This window comes from Oncorhynchus tshawytscha, unplaced genomic scaffold (assembly GCF_018296145.1).
Source record: "Oncorhynchus tshawytscha isolate Ot180627B unplaced genomic scaffold, Otsh_v2.0 Un_scaffold_3920_pilon_pilon, whole genome shotgun sequence".
In the NCBI taxonomy this organism is placed as follows: domain Eukaryota; kingdom Metazoa; phylum Chordata; class Actinopteri; order Salmoniformes; family Salmonidae; genus Oncorhynchus; species Oncorhynchus tshawytscha.
The window spans coordinates 137,501-158,946 of NW_024609812.1; the positions used below are offsets into that span (position 1 = coordinate 137,501).

A 21,446-nucleotide genomic window follows, 5' to 3' on the forward strand; every position below is an offset into this window, starting at 1 on the left:
TTTAGCCAGGAGTCAGGTTTGTAGGCCTCCTTGCTCGCACACACTTTTTCAGTACTGCCCACACATTTTCTATGGGATTAAGGTCAGGGATTTTTGATGGCCACTCCAATAACTTGACTTTGTTGTCCTTAAGCCATTTTGCCACAACTTTGGAAGTATGGTTAAGGTCATTGTCCATTTGGAAGACTCATTTACAACCAAGCTTTAACTTGACTGATGTTATGAGATGTTGCTTCAATATATCCACATAACATTCCATCCTCATGATGCCATCTATTTTGTGAAGTGCACCAGTCCCTCCCTCGAGACACCCACAACATGATGCCACCCCCGTGCTTCACAGTTGGGATGGTGTTCTTCAGCTTGCAAGCATCCCCCTTTTTCCTCCAAACATAACGATGGTCATTATGGCCAAACAGTTTATTTTTGTTTCATCAGACCAGAGGACATTTCTCCAAAAAGTACGATCTTTATTCCCATGTGCAGCTGCAAACCGTAGTCTAGCTTTTTATGGCGGTTTTGGAGCAGTGGCTTCTTCCTTGCTGAGCGGCCTTTCAGGTTATGTCGATATAGGACTCGTTTTACTGTGGATATAGATACTTTTGTACCTGTTTTCTCCAGCATCTTCACAAGGTCCTTTGCTGTTGTTCTGGGATTGATTTGCACTTTTTGCACCAAAGTACGTTCATCTCTAGGTGACAGAACGTGTCTCCTTCCTGAGCAGTATGGAGGCTGCGTGGTCCCATGGTGTTTATAGCGGTATGGAGGCTGCGTGGTCCCATGGTGTTTATAGCAGTATGGAGGCTGTGTGGTCCCATGGTGTTTATAGCAGGATGACGGCTGCGTGGTCCCATGGTGTTTATAGCAGTATGGAGGCTGTGTGGTCCCATGGTGTTTATAGCAGTATGGAGGCTGCGTGGTCCCATGGTGTTTATAGCAGTATGGAGGCTGCGTGGTCCCATGGTGTTTATAGCAGTATGGAGGCTGCGTGGTCCCATGGTGTTTATAGCAGTATGGAGGCTGCGTGGTCCCATGGTGTTTATAGCAGTATGGAGGCTGCGTGGTCCCATGGTGTTTATAGCAGTATGGAGGCTGCGTGGTCCCATGGTGTTTATAGCAGTATGGAGGCTGCGTGGTCCCATGGTGGTTGGTGTTTATAGCGTGGTCCCATGGTGTTTATAGGTAGGCTGCATGGTCCCATGGTGTTTATAGCGGTATGGAGGCTGCGTGGTCCCATGGTGTTTATAGCGGTATGGAGGCTGCGTGGTCCCATGTGTTTATAGCGGTATGGAGGCTGCGTGGTCCCGTGGTGTTTATAGCGGTATGGAGGCTGCGTGGTCCCGTGGTGTTTATAGCGGTATGGAGGCTGCGTGGTCCCATGGTGTTTATACTTGGGTACTATTGTTTGTACAGATGAACGTGGTACCTTCAGGCTTTTGGAAATTATTCGCAAGGATGAACCAGACTAGTGGAGGTCTGCAATTTTTGTCTGAGGTCTTGGCGGATTTAATTTGATCTTCCCATGATGTCAAGCAAAGAGGAACTGAGTTTGAAGGTAGGCCTTGTACCAGATCAACAACAACATAGTGTTATGTGAGGCAGTATGGTATAGTAGTACCAGATCAACATCATAGTGTTATGTGAGGCAGTATGGTACAGTAGTACCAGATCAACATCATAGTGTTATGTGAGGCAGTATGGTACAGTAGTACTAGATCAACATCATAGTGTTATGTGAGGCAGTATGGTACAGTAGTACTAGATCAACAACATAGTGTTATGTGAGGCAGTATGGTACAGTAGTACCAGATCAACAACATCATAGTGTTGATTCCTTCCCTTTTCTCTACTCATCTCTACTACTGGTTACTGACCTCTGACCTCTCCTGTCCCCCATCTCCTTCCTTCCTCCCTCTAACCCCCTAACCACCATCTCCTCTCCACCTTCCCTCTCCACCCCTCCCCTTTGCTCTGACCTCTCTGACCTCTGTCTTTTAGAGGGATTGGGATAACACAGAACATTCTCATGGGCATTGAACAATGAAGTCATCTCCTCCCCTGTTTAGGCAGTACTATGAGATGCTCTACAATGCTGCAGATGAGTTGCTCAACCTGGTGGTGGACCAGGGCGTTCGCTACACCGAGCTGGAGTACATCCACGCCCTCAGCCTGCTGCAGAGGAGCCAGACGGGCGTGGGAGACCTGAGCACGCAGAACGTCCGGCTGCAGCGCCTCAAGGAGATCATCTGCGAGCAGGCAGCCTTCAAGCAGGCCACCAAGGACAAGAAGATCACTACTGTTTGAGAGGGGGGACATTGGGAGGCTGTCATTGGCAATGGTCTGTTTGTATTACTGTCCAGTGTTTCTCAACCTCCTGTCTGGATAAAGGGTTTAGATTAAAGCTAGTATTTGAGAGCTGACCTAGCAGTGTCAGCTAACCGTCTGAGGGACTGGTCAGCACCTCCACAGGGACTGGTGTTGAACTGGGTTTGTAAAAGTCCTAACTGAGTCTTCATTAGATCCCATGGCAGACCGTAAATAACCATGTAATATGTTTTGGGGGTTGAGATAATGCTGGTAGGCTGTACATTAATTAGTTACTGATTTAAGGGTTGAACTTAGTTACCAATATGCATCTGTTGTTGTAACTCATCTGTTTATTCACTGGCAAGAATGCAGCCAGTTCCTCAAGAAATCACACACACACACACTCTCTCCAACTTAAAAAAAATGACTCCCTTCAATCATCCCATATGTGGTCGGCCCTAGTCTCACCTGTGGAGAATGGGGGAATTTTCTGAGAGTCTGGCTTTGGGGCCTTTCTCATCTCATTGTCTCATTACATCTAACTGCTGCTCTCAATTACAGCTCTACCTCCAGCTCTCCCTCGTGGGCCCGCTGACTGTGTCTGCAATACCAGATGCCAGATTAGACTGTCTAGATTATCACTTCTCTCCCCCTGCTTGTGGCCATTTTGTGGCCATTCTTCTTCCCCAAGGACAAAGAAAGGAATTGGTTCCCCACCTCAGCTGTGGTTCACTCTATTTTTCTCTCACTTTTAGAATAATGTAGATTGGATATAATGTAGCTATAGCCGATTCTGATTATAGTCTTTGCCACTGTCCTGAAATGTATTGACTGTGCTGCAGCGTTGAGGTGTACATGTGTGCTATGGGATGAGGGCCAATATATCCAGTACAATTTAAGTGTGTATTTTGTCCCAACACTCAAGGTCTTGAACTTAATAGGGATGTAATTGCAAATCACTACTCCCCTTCCTACCACTACAACTGTTAAAACTTCTGCTAGAACTATTCTAAAGTGAATACACTTGCAAGGAGTCACAAATCATTCCTTCCCCTGCATCCCCTCAGTATATTTAGTTAATTAACTCAGAGGAAAAGTACTTAACAAGAGCGGGGGAGGGAGGAAAGAGAACAGGGGAGAGTTGTGGCAGTGCTGCTCACCAGAACCCAGCGGAACCATCCATCATAATGACATGTAGGCTGGGATCAATATGAGCCTTGTGGTTGCCGGAGGGATTGCCTCGTGCCATAGGAACAGCATTTGTTTTACTCAGCACACTCAAGACGTACACGTACACACACACACACACAATAAACACGTACTACATTACACACACACTATGGAGGTCTCTGGCTTGCAGTACTCTGCACAACTGATGAGTTTTTTTCTGCTGATTTGGGAACAAGGGAACACTCCATCTGGATTTAAATGATCTGGTATATCGGACCCCTATACCCACATTTTAAATAATGGGGCAACTCATTGTAAAGATCTACAAATATATTTCACTTTTTTTTTACGCTTTGCTTTATTTGTTTGTTTACTAAGACATGTCGTTTTGCACATCTGCAGTGTGTAATATGAGAGTGGTTTCATGTCTGAGTTTTTCCACAAACATCTGATAAGAATGGAGGTGAATGAGTCCTGGTGTGATTTAAGGATGTATTTGATCCTTTCTCCATTGTCTGTTAAAAGTCCCTTTCAGACCAACGCTTTGACTATCAAGCCTTCACTCAATTAAAGAAAGATGACCTGCCATTGTGTACACTGATCTTGCTGAAATAAAACCTCAAAATTCCCCTGTGTATATGAGCAGTTTGTGTGTTTTTGTACAATGAAAAGAGCCAGTTTCCTACCTTGTGTGGTCAAGGGACTAGTTTCTTCCATTGACACACAGGAATTGACGAATGCCATACAGAACGAAACACTACCCAAACAACATGGTCTGTCTATGCGCTGTTGCACCGTATAATTCAGCCTTTTCACATTGACACAAATTGACTTTGTCCGATGATGTCATTTTACATAGACGGATCCAAAATATACACTGTCAGGAATTGAGCTCAGCTGCCAGATCTGATGGGATGTCAGAAGGCTTTTCTATAGAATGATCAAGACTTGTTGAAAGATGTCTGTCTGAAGCACAAAGCACACTACTTGAAATCTATTATGTCAAGCTTTTTTCTGCATTTTGGTGAGCATGATTGAGGTTTCAACATGGTGATTAGTGTAAAGTTATTTGAAGATCTAATGGCTAATATTTGTCTCGGCACACTAAAATGAAAATGCATGAATATATTACTTTTTCCACACGGTGGAACCTGGGAACCAGGGTTTGAAAGGTTTTATGAACTGTTGGGAAGTAAATGAATCAAAAACGACATCTCCCACAGTTCAATTCACCTACTGACGCTTCGTCTTCGTTACTAAGCAACAGAGAACGCTATCTGCTCCAGCTGAGCCAACTTTCAAAATAGCTGCCTACCTAGGCTAATTAGTAAGTAAAAATATCCCCAAAGTATTCTCATGCCAAACAATTTCATCCAAAATGTCTTCTACTTCGACCATTTCCAATTTGCAAGATATCGGGAAGCAAACATCGCCCCAGTATTCCTCTGGGTCACCCACTTGCTACCCTCATGAGTCAGTGACACAGGAGACCACTGATGCGCAACCATTTCCTGCTGCGGTTCATCAGCCGTGTGCAGACACGTTTTCAACCTCCGAGGAAGAGAAGGAGGAGAAGACAATGGAGGTAAGGGAGGAAGCTTGGGGTAACAGCTAAATTCATAAAGATGCTAACTGCTTTAGGCAGATGGGCCATGAGGCTTGGTGAGTAACACGCAGTTTCTGTTAATTACTTTCAGGATGCAAGCAACTTCTCTCTTTCTACTCGGAGTTTCATAATAACAGAAGTTTGGTGCATAAAAACAATGCATTGACAGTGCATGACGTGTTCTATTGTGTACTGCCACATGTTTTGATGTAGCTATGTCTCATACAGAAACACGATGGTGTGTTGACTGAAGAGGAAGTTTCCAGCTGTTTATCCAACCTGGGACACTCTGCCACTGGACTAGAGCATGTCTACCAGTTCCTCTCTGCGCCTGTAAGAACACACACAACACACACACACTTCAGGTTGATAGTGTAATCGCTGATAATATGCTTTACAGGAGTAACTGTTTACCATCAGACTTTTCACGGAAGAGTATCTAACAAATCTGTTTACTTTCCATTTCTGTTGCATTTCTTAACTTGTTTTGTTTTCTATGTCATGTGGAATTCAATTTCGGAATATGTCTCCATCCAGGGTCGAAATCTGAATAATGTATCCATCCTTTGCAATTACGTCCACCTTCAAAAGCTAGAACTTCCTTACAACAAAATAAAAGGTGTGTGTGTGTCTCATATTAACAAATGCACTGTACGCCTTGTTATGATTCTAATTACTGATGTAGAAAATGTAGCTTGATTAGCCTAATTAATTAAACAATGGTTAATTTCTCATCGGTGCCCTTGTAACTTCTAGACTTCTGGTTTGAATAATAATAATAATAATAGTTGTGTGTCAGGTGTTGCCATGTCTCCCCCTCTGCTCGCCCTGACTCTCCTGACTCTACTAATGCATGTTGACTGGTAGATTTATCCTGTGTAAGCCACATGCCGTATCTCATCATCCTGGATGCCTCCCACAACCAACTCACCGACTTTTTTGGATTCCAGCCGCCCAAGAACCTCAAGGTGGGACCTTCAGCAGACAGGATAAGACCACGCTTGATTTGTGGCTTGGGGTTTCTTGCAGCCTGTAGTCCCAGAAGATGGGTTCCAATCATCATAGACCATTTATACTGTAGTGTCCTTCCATATGCTTACTAAGTATTACCTACCCTGAAATGACAATGAACTTACCAGGGTTGACTTCTTCCTATTGTTTATCAGTGAGTTATACAGTACTAGTAGAATGTATCATATTATACATCCATTTGGTTGTTTATTTTCATATGTCTTCATTGCAAAAAGCATTTAAAGATTGGTCCACTTGATTCATTATTCATGTTGGTTGTATTCCGCAGGAGGTTAACTTTTCCCATAACCAGATGTCAGTGATGACACATTTGTCAGCCTACTCGTCTTTGAGTAAACTGAATCTGGACTGTATCCTTCAAAAAGTATTTACACAGACACACATACATGTCGAGTTCTTATCTAGACTACTTCCTCATTGTATACCATTCTTAACGTGTGCCCGTTCTGGATAGACAACTGTTTCAGTGAGATCGGTGGTCTGCTGCATTGTGCCAGCCTCACACACCTCAGCCTGGCACACAACAAGATCTCCTGTATCAGTGGCTTGGACAACCTGCCAATCAAAGACCTCTGTCTGGTTGGTCCTAACTCCTCCACCTGCCTCTTGAATTATTCCATTTCTAACACTTCATGTGTGTTATATATGGAGATGTTACATGAAGAATTACATTGCGTGTGTGTTTGTTGAATAATTAGATTTTTATAGATAATATTTTACCATGCGTTATGCTCATATATGAATATGCCCATCCGGTTGTATAGACGCAGCTCTCTAAGCTCATCAGTACTGTGCTTAGTGGTTGGTCTTGTGGTTGATTTAATATGGCCCACCGACTAGGACACAAGTGTTTTCCTGTGAATCAGTTGTTTTCTGTTTTCACCTTGATGTCCCTTCCTGGTGTCTACATTCTTCCATTACGTCATGGCTTTTCTAAAAGGTTATCCCCCCCAGTATGGTGCCAGTTATGCTACACACAATATTTGAGCACTAATTTCTCTTCAAACATGATGACAGCAGGTGGTGTATTTTTACCTCTCCCCTACCCCCTCTCTCCTGTCTCATATTTAAACCACAGACATAATTGAGCTTCAGCTTTTCAAAGACACGCAGACATGGGCTCCAGTGTGAGAGCCACCATATGGCTGTGCCAGCGGGCCTCCAGACCCTTCCCTCTCCCTCTCTGACGGATGCTGGTGTCCTTTATCAAAGTGATTCCTCATCGTCAGCACGATGTAGCCGTGTCCCCTGTCCGCTTCCACCCTCCCCTCTGGGACCAGCTGCCGGCGGTGTGAGCAAGCCTGGACCCTGTTCACCCCCCCCCCCTCCTCTCCTCTCATATTCCCTCACCCCTCCATAGCATCCCTGTCAACCAGGGAACCAGCCGCTGTCTCCATCCCCCCTCCCCTTCCCTCTCGGCCCTCTCCTGCCCAGCCCCGCTCCCTAACAGCGTGCTACCTGTCAGCCAGCCTCCTCTCTCAGCCCATCACACCCTGGCATCGAGAGCTTCCAGGGCTCTGCGCGGTCACCGTCCCCCGCTGTCGGCAGCCCTCTGCCAGGAAGGCTAGTGGAGGAGGGCAGGGCATGGTGGCCGTGGGGGCTGGATCCTGAATGACAGCCCACGCAGGGGGAAGGTGGGGTGGGCATGGGTCGTTACAGAGCAGGAGGGATGGTGGATTCTAGAGGAGAGGAGGGCTGGTCTGTAGTGCTTTTGGCATGCCCACATCAGTGTCTGGCCAGCTGTTCACCTGTCACTCCTCACCTGTCAGCCCAGACCATTGGAGCTGGCCTGTCAATCATACACACATCTCAGGGAGAAGTTTTATACTCCTTACAGATGGGGAAGGGAACACTCAATGTTAACTTTGATAGTGAGGGTGGGGTGAGTATGTGTCTGTGTGTGTGTGTGTGACATGGGCGTGTGTGTGTTGTCGTGTCTTTGGCATCATTAAAACTGAAGACTTATTTATCAAATAACTGTAATTATTATTACGCGATTAAAGAGATTAATCATGTAACTGTAATTAACTAGGAAGTCGGGGCACCAAGGAAAATATTCAGATTACAAAGTTATCATTTTCCTAATATAACTTTCAGATATTTTAATATCTGATCAATTAGTCTTCGAATTAGTGAAATAGTATTTACCTCACGTTAGTCTCATTCCAAATGTCGTAAAGTGTTGGTTATCTGCACGAACCCAGTCTTCACTATGAGTCATCCATACATCAATTGTCTTAAAATCATTTATTTACTAACTAAGTAATTCACAGAAATGCATAACAAACAGTAGATATGGTTAGAAGGAAATGATAGGAGAATGTGCCCTAGTGGGATAAATTGGCATGGCGGCTTGTTAGACAAAGGGAAGTGGGGGGTCAGTTAAGAAGTCACTACACAGTTGATAATTATAACAATTGAAATGCTAATCCTTTACACATGAACGCTCACTCATTCGGGAACAATTGCAATCAATATATATATTTACGCTCAGTGTGTCGTCTGGATCTCTGTTGAAAAGTTAGTTTCTGTTGGAGAGTCTGTCCGCCCTCTCTCTCTCTCTCTCTCTCTCTCTCTCTCTCTCTCTCTGTCGTGGTTAGAATGGATAGTTCAAAGTGACATTCATTCATGTCTTTATAGAATAGATGTTTCGGCGGTTGTCGGTCTTCGCGTTCAATGATACCGAATTTCTAGCTGCAGACTAGTAATTAATATCAAAGACTTGTTGTTATTCTGTCGGGATCGATAGTCTTAGGGTTTAACCACATGGTATGGATAAAAGATTCAGCCATCTACTCAAACCTTAGCTTATACTCAGGTCTCTACTCAAACCTTGGCCCTCTCGTGGTAAGCTGGTCTGCAACCTTCAGCCATCTCGTAATTGAGGTAAACTCGGTCTGGTGATAGAAAACCCAGGTGGAGGTTTTATTTGGGACACAGAAAAAGTCTGTTTCATGACGCCAGGTCCTGTCTGTACCCCTGGGAGTGTGCCAATGACTTAGTGAAACTTTTTAGGGAATTGGAGTTTCCTTCATTAAACAGTCCAAAATCACATTACACAATTTCACAAACCGTTCCATCCTCACTCATTCATCTTATACAACAATTAGATGTAAGCCTCATAACTGAGGCTATTGTATAAACAGCATTATGGTAATGTGCCGAATTGTCTCCCATGAGTTTCACAAAATTGTACCAAACGCACCAGTTCGTAGCTGGATTCTTCACCGATCTTTTATACCTTCTCCAGAACATGAATGTCGTTTGGTTCTCCAGTTCTGTGAGAAAGAAGAAATTCATTTGTTCTCTCTATGAAAACTCACTCTCTCTATACTGTCTGGCCATGAGGCAGGATCTTCCCTGAGAAATTACGACCGGCCTCCCGGGTGGCTCAGTGGTTAAGGGCGCTGTACTGCAGCGCCAGCTGTACCACCAGAGACTCTGGGTTCGCGCCCAGGCTCTGTCGTAACCGGCCGCGACCGGGAGGTCCGTGGGGTGACTCACAATTGGCCTAGCGTCGTCCGGGTTAGGGAGGGTTTGGCCGGTAGGGATATCCTTGTCTCATCGCGCACCAGCGACTCCTGTGGCGGGCCGGGCGCAGTGCATGCTAACAAAGGTTGCCAGGTGCACGGTGTTTCCTCCGACACATTGGTGCGGCTGGCTTCCGGGTTGGATGCGCGCTGTGTTCAGAAGCAGTGCGGCTTGGTTGTGTATCGGAGGACGCATGACGTCTCTCCCGAGCCCGTACGGGAGTTGTAGCGATGAGACAAGATAGTAGCTACTAACAATTGGATACCACGAAATTGGGGAGGAAAAGGTGTAAAAATTCAACAAAAAAGAATTTACGACCTCTCTGACCACAACAGCCTGGTTGTAGGAGACAGAGAGAGATGGTACAGAGGTAGGGAGGTGGTACTCCCTGTGTCCAAAGAGGGCAACGTCATGACAGTGTGTAGGAGGAGGGAGAGCTGTGTGTGTGAGCTTGTATGAGTTCATTAATATGTGTGTGTATTTGTCCACAAGGTATTCATATTCCCAGTGTTTGTAATGTATTATGTCCTCTCTATCCAGAGGGGGAATCAGATTGAGAAGATAGAGAATGTGGAGACTCTGAGAACCCTGCAGGTCCTGGATCTGTCTCTGAACCGCATCAGCAGTCTGTCAGGCCTGCAGAATCTCCATCTGCTGGGCTCCATCAACCTGGAGAGTAACCTGGTGAGACACAGTCCATTCCTTAATGTCCTGCTCTCCTGTCAACCTTGGTTACCCTCCCTAATTCCTTCCTGTCAAACTGGAGAGTAACCTGGTGAGACACAGTCCATTCCTTAATGTCCTGCTCTCCTGTCAAACTGGAGAGGAACCTGGTGGGACACAGTCCATTCCTTAATGTCCTGCTCTCCTGTCAAACTGGAGAGGAACCTGGTGAGACACAGTCCATTCCTTAATGTCCTGCTCTCCTGTCAAACTGGAGAGGAACCTGGTGAGACACAGTCCATTCCTTAATGTCCTGCTCTCCTCTCAAACTGGAGAGGAACCTGGTGAGACACAGTCCATTCCTTAATGTCCTGCTCTCCTCTCAAACTGGAGAGTAACCTGGTGAGACACAGTCCATTCCTTAATGTCCTGCTCTCCTGTCAAACTGGAGAGGAACCTGGTGGGACACAGTCCATTCCTTAATGTCCTGCTCTCCTGTCAAACTGAGAGGAACCTGGTGGGACACAGTCCATTCCTCCTGTCAAACTGGAGAGGAACCTGGTGAGACACAGTCCATTCCTTAATGTCCTGCTCTCCTCTCAAACTGGAGAGGAACCTGGTGAGACACAGTCCATTCCTTAATGTCCTGCTCTCCTCTCAAACTGGAGAGGAACCTGGTGAGACACAGTCCATTCCTTAATGTCCTGCTCTCTTCTCAAACTGGAGAGTAACCTGGTGAGACACAGTCCATTCCCTAATGTCCTGCTCTCCTGTCAAACTGGAGAGTAACCTGGTGAGACACAGTCCATTCCTTAATGTCCTGCTCTCTTCTCAAACTGGAGAGGAACCTGGTGAGACACAGTCCATTCCTTAATGTCCTGCTCTCCTCTCAAACTGGAGAGAAACCTGGTGAGACACAGTCCATTCCTTAATGTCCTGCTCTCCTCTCAAACTGGAGAGAAACCTGGTGAGACACAGTCCATTCCCTAATGTCCTGCTCTCTTCTCAAACTGTAGAGGAACCTGGTGAGACACAGTCCATTCCCTAATGTCCTGCTCTCCTGTCAAACTGGAGAGTAACCTGGTGAGACACAGTCCATTCCTTAATGTCCTGCTCTCCTGTCAAACTGGAGAGAAACCTGGTGAGACACAGTCCATTCCCTAATGTCCTGCTCTCCTGTCAAACTGGAGAGTAACCTGGTGAGACACAGTCCATTCCTTAATGTCCTGCTCTCCTGTCAAACTGGAGAGAAACCTGGTGAGACACAGTCCATTCCCTAATGTCCTGCTCTCTTCTCAAACTGGAGAGGAACCTGGTGAGACACAGTCCATTCCCTAATGTCCTGCTCACTTCTCAAACTGGAGAGGAACCTGGTGAGACACAGTCCATTCCTTAATGTCCTGCTCTCTTCTCAAACTGGAGAGGAACCTGGTGAGACACAGTCCATTCCTTAATGTCCTGCTCTCTTCTCAAACTGGAGAGTAACCTGGTGAGACACAGTCCATTCCCTAATGTCCTGCTCTTGTCTCTGCCACTGTCTGCATGGTACCAATGGCCAGTATCACTAAACCACCTAGCGACTGTATACCAGGAGCTGAGTGATAAAGCTATTCCACTGAATCAACTGATAGATTGGCTGTGGTATTAAATTTAGTTTTAATAGTTCTTAAAGGATTTATTCTTGATCCAAGCATCTGATCTTTTTTCTGTATGATATACTGTTCTCAGATCAGTGAAATCAAGGAGGCCACACACATCCATGACCTGTGCCTGCTCCGGGAGCTGAATCTGCAGAGAAACCTAGTCCAGGTAGCTGCACTGCACCTACACCCAGAACACATCACTAAACTAACAAGTTAGCTCCCTAATGCTGTCTGCTTCCTCTGTACTGACAATAGACATATCCATGCTGCTTCTTTCACTGTTGTTTCAACCCCAGGAGCAACTGGACTACAGACTGGCAGTGATCTTCCTCCTTCAACATCTGACTGGCCTGGACCAGGAGAAAGTCACAGTAGAGGAGAAGGCAGGTTGGATGTATGAGATGGTTATCAGTGATGGAACTTAAGGATTTTGGGCCGGGCTAGTAGACTGCCACTGGCCAGCCGGGCTAGTAGACTGCCAGCCGGGCTAGTAGACTGCCACTGGCCAGCCGGGCTAGTAGACTGCCACTGGCCAGCCGGGCTAGTAGACTGGTGCTGGCCAGCCGGGCTAGTAGACTACCGCTGGCCAGCCTGGCTAGTAGACTACCGCTGGCCAGCCGGGCTAGTAGACTGCCACTGGCCAGCCGGGGACTGCCACTGGCCAGCCGGGCTAGTAGACTACCGCTGGCCAGCCGGGCTAGTAGACTGCCCGCTGGCCAGCCGGGCTAGTAGACTGCCACTGGCCAGCCGGGCTAGTAGACTGCCACTGGCCAGCCGGGCTAGTAGACTGCCACTGGCCAGCCGGGCTAGTAGACTGCCACTGGCCAGCCGGGCTAGTAGACTGCCACTGGCCAGCCGGGCTAGTAGACTGCCACTGGCCAGCCGGGCTAGTAGACTGCCACTGGCCAGCCGGGCTAGTAGACTGCCACTGGCCAGCCGGGCTAGTAGACTGCCACTGGCCAGCCGGGCTAGTAGACTGCCACTGGCCAGCCGGGCTAGTAGACTGCCAGCCGGGCTAGTAGACTGGCGCTGGCCAGCCGGGCTAGTAGACTGCCAGCCGGGCTAGTAGACTGGCGCTGGCCAGCCGGGCTAGTAGACTGGCGCTGGCCAGCCGGGCTAGTAGACTGGCGCTGGCCAGCCGGGCTAGTAGACTGCCGCTGGCCAGCCGGGCTAGTAGACTGCCGCTGGCCAGCCGGGCTAGTAGACTGCCGCTGGCCAGCCGGGCTAGTAGACTGCCGCTGGCCAGCCGGGCTAGTAGACTGCCGCTGGCCAGCCGGGCTAGTAGACTGCCAGCCGGGCTAGTAGACTGGCGCTGGCCAGCCGGGCTAGTAGACTGGTGCTGGCCAGCCGGGCTAGTAGACTGGCGCTGGCCAGCCGGGCATGTTTTGCTAATTGGGACAGTGAATGCTAACCTGGTATGTTTTTATTTACAACAGTGGTCATCTGTCAGGATCTGTAGAGGTTTTATAATATAGGTCAATGATACAGTTGAAGTCTGAAGTTGACATACACTTAGGTTGGAGTCATTAAACTCATTTTTCAACCACTCCACAAATTTCTTGTTAACAAACTATAGTTTTGGCAAGTCGGTTAGGACATCTACTTTGTGCATGACACAAGTCATTTTTCCAACAATTGTTTACAGACAGATTATTTATATAGACACTTATAACTCACTGTATCACAATTCCAGTGGGTTAGAAGTTTACATACACTAAGTTGACTGTACCTTTAAACAGCTTGGAAAATTCCAGAAAATTATGTCATGGCTTTAGAAGCTTCTGATAGGCTAATTGACATCGTTTGAGTCAATTGGAGGTGTACCTGTGGATGTATTTCAAGGCCTACCTTCAAACTCAGTGCCTCTTTGCTTGAAATCATGGGAAAATCTAAAGAAATCAGCCAAGACCTCAGAAAATAAATTGTAGACCTCAACAAGTCTGGTTCATCCTTGGGAGCAATTTCCAAATGCCTGAAGGTACCACATTCATCTGTACAAACAATAGTACGTAAGTATAAACACCATGGGACCACACAGCCATCATACCACTCGGGAAGGAGACGCGTTCTGTCTCATAGAGATAAACGTACTTTGGTGCGAAAAGTGCAAATCAATCCCAGAACAACAGCAAAGGACCTTGTGAAGATGCTGGAGGAAGCAGGTACAAAAGTATCTATATCCACAGTAAAACGAGTCCTATATCGACATAACCTGAAAGGCCACTCAGCAGGGAAGAAGACACTGCTCCAAAACCACCACGAAGAAAAAAACAGACTACGGTTTGCAACATGGAGAGAGATCTTACTCTTTGTAGAAATATCATCTAGAACTGTTTGGCCATAATGACCATCGTTATGTTTAGAGAGAGATCTTACTCTTTGTAGAAATATCATCTAGAACTGTTTGGCCATAATGACCATCGTTATGTTTAGAGAGAGATCTTACTCTTTGTAGAAATATCATCTAGAACTGTTTGGCCATAATGACCATCGTTATGTTTAGAGAGAAATCTTACTCTTTGTAGAAATATCATCTAGAACTGTTTGGCCATAATGACCATCGTTATGTTTATAGAGAAAATGGGGAGGCTTGCAAGCTGAAGAACACCATCCCAACCGTGACGCTCCGGGGTGGCAGCATCATGTTGTGGGGGTGCTTTGCTGCAGGAGGGACTGGTGCACTTCACAAAATAGATGGCATCATGAGGATGGAACATTATGTGGATATATTGAACTAACATCTCAAGACATCAGTCAGGAAGTTAAAGCTTGGTCGCAAATGGGTCTTCCAAATGCACAATGACCCCAAGCATACTTCCAAAGTTGTGGCAAAATGGTTTAAGGACAACAAAGTCAAGGTATTAGAGTGGCCATCACAAAGCCCTGACCTCTAGCCTATAGAATATGTGTGGGCAGAATTGAAAAGCGTGTGCGAGCAAGGAGGCCTACAAACCTGACTCAGTTACACCAGCTCAGTCAGGAGGAATGGGCCAAAATTCACCCAACTTATTGTGGGAAGCTTGTGGAAGGCTACCTGAAACGTTTGACCCAAGTTAAACAATTTAAAGGCAATACACTCAATTAGTATTTAGTAGCATGTGAACTTCTGACCCACTGGGAATGTGATGAAATAAATAAAAGCTGAAATAAATAATTCTCTCTACTACTATTGATATTTCACATTCTTAAAATAAAGTGGCGATCCTAACTGACCTGCTGTGAACATTGTGACATATGAACGTCTCCCACCATTGTTCCTGTTCCCAAGAAAGCTAAGGTAACTGAGCTAAACGACTACCGCCCCGTAGCACTCACATCCGTCATCATGAAGTGCTTTGAGAGACTAGTCAAGGACCATATCACCTCCACCCTACCTGACACCCTTGACCCACTCCAATTTGCTTACCGCCCAAATAGGTCCACAGACGATGCAATCTCAACCACACTGCACACTGCCCTAACCCATCTGGACAAGAGGAATACCTATGTGAGAATGCTGTTCATCGACTACAGCTCGGCATTCAACACCATAGTACCCTCCAAGCTCGTCATCAAGCTCGAGACCCTGGGTCTCGACCCCGCCCTGTGCAACTGGGTACTGGACTTCCTGACGGGCCGCCCCAGGTGGTGAGGGTAGGCAACAACATCTCCTCCCCGCTGATCCTCAACACTGGGGCCCCACAAGGGTGCGTTCTGAGCCCTCTCCTGTACTCCCTGTTCACCCACGACTGCGTGGCCATGCACGCCTCCAACTCAATCATCAAGTTTGCGGACGACACAACAGTGGTAGGCTTGATTACCAACAACGACGAGACGGCCTACAGGGAGGAGGTGAGGGCCCTCGGAGTGTGGTGTCAGGAAAATAACCTCACACTCAACGTCAACAAAACTAAGGAGATGATTGTGGACTTCAGGAAACAGCAGAGGGAACACCCCCCCATCCACATCGATGGAACAGTAGTGGAGAGGGTAGCAAGTTTTAAGTTCCTCAGCATACACATCACAGACAAACTGAACTGGTCCACTCACACAGACAGCATCGTGAAGAAGGCGCAGCAGCGCCTCTTCAACCTCAGGAGGCTGAAGAAATTCGGCTTGTCACCAAAAGCACTCACAAACTTCTACAGATGCACAATCGAGAGCATCCTGGCGGGCTGTATCACCGCCTGGTATGGCAACTGCACCGCCCTCAACCATAAGGCTCTCCAGAGGGTAGTGAGGTCTGCACAACGCATCACCGGGGCAAACTACCTGCCCTCCAGGACACCTACACCACCCGATGCTACAGGAAGGCCATAAAGATAATCAAGGACATCAACCACCCGAGCCACTGCCTGTTCACCCCGCTGTCATCCAGAAGGCGAGGTCAGTACAGGTGCATCAAAGCTGGGACCGAGAGACTGAAAAACAGCTTCTATCTCAAGGCCATCAGACTGTTAAACAGCCACCACTAACATTGAGTGGCTATTGCCAACACACTGTCAATGACACTGACTCTACTCCAGCCACTTTAACCATGGGAATTGATGGGAAATGATGTAAATATATCACTAGCCACTTTAAACAATGCTTCCTTATATAATGTTACTTACCCTACATTATTCATCTCATATGCATACATTGATACTGTACTCTATATCATCGACTGCATCCTTATGTAATACATGTATCACTAGCCACTTTAACTATGCCACTTGGTTTACATACTCATCTCATATGTATATACTGTACTCAATATCATCTACTGTATCTTGCCTATGCTGCTCTGTACCATCACTCATTCATATATCCTTATGTAGATATTCTTTATCCCCTTACACTGTGTATAAGACAGTAGTTTTTTTGGAATTGTTAGTTAGATTACTTGTTCGTTATTACTGCATTGTCGGAACTAGAAGCACAAGCATTTCGCTACACTCGCATTAACATCTGCTAACCATGTGTATGTGACAAATAAAATTTGATTTGATTTGTGTTCTCCAGATCTCAGCTGTGAACATTGTTACATATGAACGTCTCCCCTGTGTTCTCCAGGACTCAGCTGTGAACATTGTTACATATGAACGTCTCCCCCTGTGTTCTCCAGGTCTCTGCTGTGAACAGTGTTACATATGAACGTCTCCCCCTGTGTTCTCCAGGTCTCTGCTGTGAACATTGTTACATATGAACGTCTCCCCTGTGTTCTCCAGGTCTCTGCTGTGAACATTGTTACATATGAACGTCTGTTCCCCTGTGTTCTCCAGGTCTCTGCTGTGAACATTGTTACATATAAACGTCTCCCCTGTGTTCTCCAGGTCTCTGCTGTGAACAGTGTTACATATGAACGTCTCCCCCTGTGTTCTCCAGGTCTCTGCTGTGAACAGTGTTACATATGAACGTCTCCCCTGTGTTCTCCAGGTCTCTGCTGTGAACATTGTTACATATGAACGTCTCCCCTGTGTTCTCCAGGTCTCTGCTGTGAACAGTGTTACATATGAACGTCTCCCCTGTGTTCTCCAGGTGTCTGCTGTGAACATTGTTACATATGAACGTCTCCCCTGTGTTCTCCAGGTCTCTGCTGTGAACAGTGTTACATATGAACGTCTCCCCTGTGTTCTCCAGGTCTCTGCTGTGAACAGTGTTACATATGAACGTCTCCCCTGTGTTCTCCAGGTCTCTGCTGTGAACAGTGTTACATATGAACGTCTCCCCTGTGTTCTCCAGGTGTCTGCTGTGAACATTGTTACATATGAACGTCTCCCCTGTGTTCTCCAGGGTCTCTCTCTGAACTGTGAACAGGTCTCTGCTGTGAACAGTGTTACATATGAACGTCTCCCCTGTGTTCTCCAGGTCTCTGCTGTGAACAGTGTTACATATGAACGTCTCCCCTGTGTTCTCCAGGTCTCTGCTGTGAACATTGTTACATATGAACGTCTCCCCTGTGTTCTCCAGGTCTCTGCTGTGAACAGTGTTACATATGAACGTCTCCCCTGTGTTCTCCAGGTCTCTGCTGTGAACAGTGTTACATATGAACGTCTCCCCTGTGTTCTCCAGGTCTCTGCTGTGAACAGTGTTACATATGAACGTCTCCCCTGTGTTCTCCAGGTCTCTGCTGTGAACAGTGTTACATATGAACGTCTCCCCTGTGTTCTCCAGGTCTCTGCTGTGAACATTGTTACATATGAACGTCTCCCCTGTGTTCTCCAGGTCTCTGCTGTGAACAGTGTTACATATGAACGTCTCCCCTGTGTTCTCCAGGTCTCTGCTGTGAACTACATATGAACGTCTCCCCTGTGTTCTCCAGGTCTCTGCTGTGAACAGTGTTACATATGAACGTCTCCCCTGTGTTCTCCAGGTCTCTGCTGTGAACATTGTTACATATGAACGTCTCCCCCCCTGTGTTCTCCAGGTCTCTGCTGTGAACAGTGTTACATATGAACGTCTCCCCTGTGTTCTCCAGGTCTCTGCTGTGAACATTGTTACATATGAACGTCTCCCCTGTGTTCTCCAGGTCTCTGCTGTGAACATTGTTACATATGAACGTCTCCCCCTGTGTTCTCCAGGTCTCTGCTGTGAACAGTGTTACATATGAACGTCTCCCCTGTGTTCTCCAGGTCTCTGCTGTGAACATTGTTACATATGAACGTCTCCCCTGTGTTCTCCAGGTCTCTGCTGTGAACATTGTTACATATGAACGTCTCCCCTGTGTTCTCCAGGTCTCCTGTGAACTGTGTTCTCCAGGTCTCTGCTGTGAACATTGTTACATATGAACGTCTCCCCTGTGTTCTCCAGGTCTCTGCTTGAACATTGTTACATATGAACGTCTCCCCTGTGTTCTCCAGGTCTCTGCTGTGAACATTGTTACATATGAACGTCTCCCCTGTGTTCTCCAGGTCTCTGCTGTGAACATTGTTACATATGAACGCTCTACATATGAACCCCTGTGTTCTCCAGGTCTCTGCTGTGAACAGTGTTACATATGAACGTCTCCCCTGTGTTCTCCAGGTCTCTGCTGTGAACAGTGTTACATATGAACGTCTCCCCTGTGTTCTCCAGGTCTCTGCTGTGAACAGTGTTACATATGAACGTCTCCCCTGTGTTCTCCAGGTCTCATATGAACGTCTCCCCTGTGTTCTCCAACTGCTGTGAACAGTGTTACATATGAACGTCTCCCCTGTGTTCTCCAGGTCTCTGCTGTGAACAGTGTTACATATGAACGTCTCCCCTGTGTTCTCCAGGTCTCTGCTGTGAACATTGTTACATATGAACGTCTCCCCTGTGTTCTCCAGGTCTCTGCTGTGAACATTGTTACATATGAACGTCTCCCCCTGTGTTCTCCAGGTCTCTGCTGTGAACAGTGTTACATATGAACGTTCTCCCCCCTGTGTTCTCCCCTGTGTCTCTGCTGTGAACAGTGTTACATATGAACGTCTCCCCCTGTGTTCTCCAGGTCTCTGCTGTGAACAGTGTTACATATGAACGTCTCCCCTGTGTTCTCCAGGTCTCTGCTGTGAACATTGTTACATATGAACGTCTCTGCTGTGAACATTGTTACATATGAACGTCTCCCCCTGTGTTCTCCAGGTCTCTGCTGTGAACAGTGTTACATATGAACGTCTCCCCCTGTGTTCTCCAGGTCTCTGCTGTGAACAGTGTTACATATGAACGTCTCCCCCTGTGTTCTCCAGGTCTCTGCTGTGAACAGTGTTACATATGAACGTCTCCCCCTGTGTTCTCCAGGTCTCTGCTGTGAACATTGTTACATATGAACGTCTCCCCCTGTGTTCTCCAGGTCTCTGCTGTGAACATTGTTACATATGAACGTCTCCCCTGTGTTCTCCAGGTCTCTGCTGTGAACAGTGTTACATATGAACGTCTCCCCTGTGTTCTCCAGGTCTCTGCTGTGAACATTGTTACATATGAACGTCTCCCCTGTGTTCTCCAGGTCTCTGCTGTGAACATTGTTACATATGAACGTCTCCCCTGTGTTCTCCAGGTCTCTGCTGTGAACATTGTTACATATGAACGTCTCCCCTGTGTTCTCCAGGTCTCTGCTGTGAACAGTGTTACATATGAACGTCTCCCCTGTGTTCTCCAGGTCTCTGCTGTGAACAGTGTTACATATGAACGTCTCCCCTGTGTTCTCCAGGTCTCTGCTGTGAACATTGTTACATATGAACGTCTCCCCCTGTGTTCTCCAGGTCTCTGCTGTGAACATTGTTACATATGAACGTCTCCCCCTGTGTTCTCCAGTGTCTGCTGTGAACATTGTTACATATGAACGTCTCCCCTGTGTTCTCCAGGTCTCTGCTGTGAACAGTGTTACATATGAACGTCTCCCCTGTGTTCCCCCTGTGTTCTCCAGGTCTCTGCTGTGAACAGTGTTACATATGAACGTCTCCCCTGTGTTCTCCAGGTCTCTGCTGTGAACAGTGTTACATATGAACGTCTCCCCTGTGTTCTCCAGGTCTCTGCTGTGAACATTGTTACATATGAACGTCTCCCCCTGTGTTCTCCAGGTCTCTGCTGTGAACAGTGTTACATATGAACGTCTCCCCCTGTGTTCTCCAGGTCTCTGCTGTGAACAGTGTTACATATGAACGTCTCCCCTGTGTTCTCCAGGTCTCTGCTGTGAACAGTGTTACATATGAACGTCTCCCCTGTGTTCTCCAGGTCTCTGCTGTGAACAGTGTTACATATGAACGTCTCCCCTGTGTTCTCCAGGTCTCTGCTGAACAGTGTTACATATGAACTGTGTTCTCCAGGTCTCTGCTGTGAACAGTGTTACATATGAACGTCTCCCCCCCTGTGTTCTCCAGGTCTCTGCTGTGAACAGTGTTACATATGAACGTCTCCCCTGTGTTCTCCAGGTCTCTGCTGTGAACAGTGTTACATATGAACGTCTCCCCCTGTGTTCTCCAGGTCTCTGCTGTGAACAGTGTTACATATGAACGTCTCCCCTGTGTTCTCCAGGTCTCTGCTGTGAACAGTGTTACCAGAACGTCTCCCCTGTGTTCTCAGGTGTCTGCTGTGAACAGTGTTACATATGAACGTCTCCCCTGTGTTCTCCAGGTCCTACTGTGAACAGTGTTACATATTCTCCCCTGTGTTCTCCAGGTCTCTGCTGTGAACATTGTTACATATGAACGTCTCCCCCTGTGTTCTCCAGGTCTCTGCTGTGAACAGTGTTACATATGAACGTCTCCCCCTGTGTTCTCCAGGTCTCTGCTGTGAACAGTGTTACATATGAACGTCTCCCCCTGTGTTCTCCAGGTCTCTGCTGTGAACAAGTACGACCCTCCTCTGGAGGTGGTGGCAGCCAGGGAGCACATGAGTCACATGGTATACCAGCTGATGCAGCCCCAGGTCATCTACGATAGGTAAAAACAGCACGATCCGCCTACTACCGTGACTGGACTACCCTCCTTAGAACACGACTTTCAGCCAATCAGAAGTCGATACGATGAATATTCTAAATAAAGCTTACATACTAAATTAACTTGTTCTCGCAATCT

General features: G+C 46.9%; 2 protein-coding genes across 3 annotated transcripts in view; both read left to right on the top strand.

The window, feature by feature from the left end:
• The window catches only part of exoc4 (exocyst complex component 4), a gene marked incomplete at its 5' end in the record, with an annotated part of 136,601 nt that extends 132,489 nt beyond the window's left edge, over positions 1-4,112 (top strand). Inside the window, 1 exon segment of the mRNA XM_042318636.1 lies at positions 2,067-4,112. Within this exon segment, the coding sequence (XP_042174570.1) occupies positions 2,067-2,304 (238 nt within the window).
• A 618-nt stretch (positions 4,113-4,730) lies between these two features.
• The window catches only part of lrguk (leucine-rich repeats and guanylate kinase domain containing), a 36,949-nt gene continuing 20,233 nt past the window's right edge, over positions 4,731-21,446 (top strand). Inside the window, exons 1-10 of one of the 2 annotated variants that reach the window (XM_042318637.1) lie at positions 4,731-5,062; positions 5,312-5,416; positions 5,621-5,702; positions 5,951-6,051; positions 6,384-6,465; positions 6,570-6,694; positions 10,187-10,330; positions 12,038-12,118; positions 12,249-12,335; positions 21,205-21,311. In XM_042318637.1, the coding sequence (XP_042174571.1) occupies positions 4,856-5,062; positions 5,312-5,416; positions 5,621-5,702; positions 5,951-6,051; positions 6,384-6,465; positions 6,570-6,694; positions 10,187-10,330; positions 12,038-12,118; positions 12,249-12,335; positions 21,205-21,311 (1,121 nt within the window). In that variant the 5' untranslated portion in view covers positions 4,731-4,855. The remainder of the gene's footprint in view (positions 5,063-5,311; positions 5,417-5,620; positions 5,703-5,950; positions 6,052-6,383; positions 6,466-6,569; positions 6,695-10,186; positions 10,331-12,037; positions 12,119-12,248; positions 12,336-21,204; positions 21,312-21,446) is intronic. The other variant, XM_042318638.1, reaches the window with a different exon arrangement.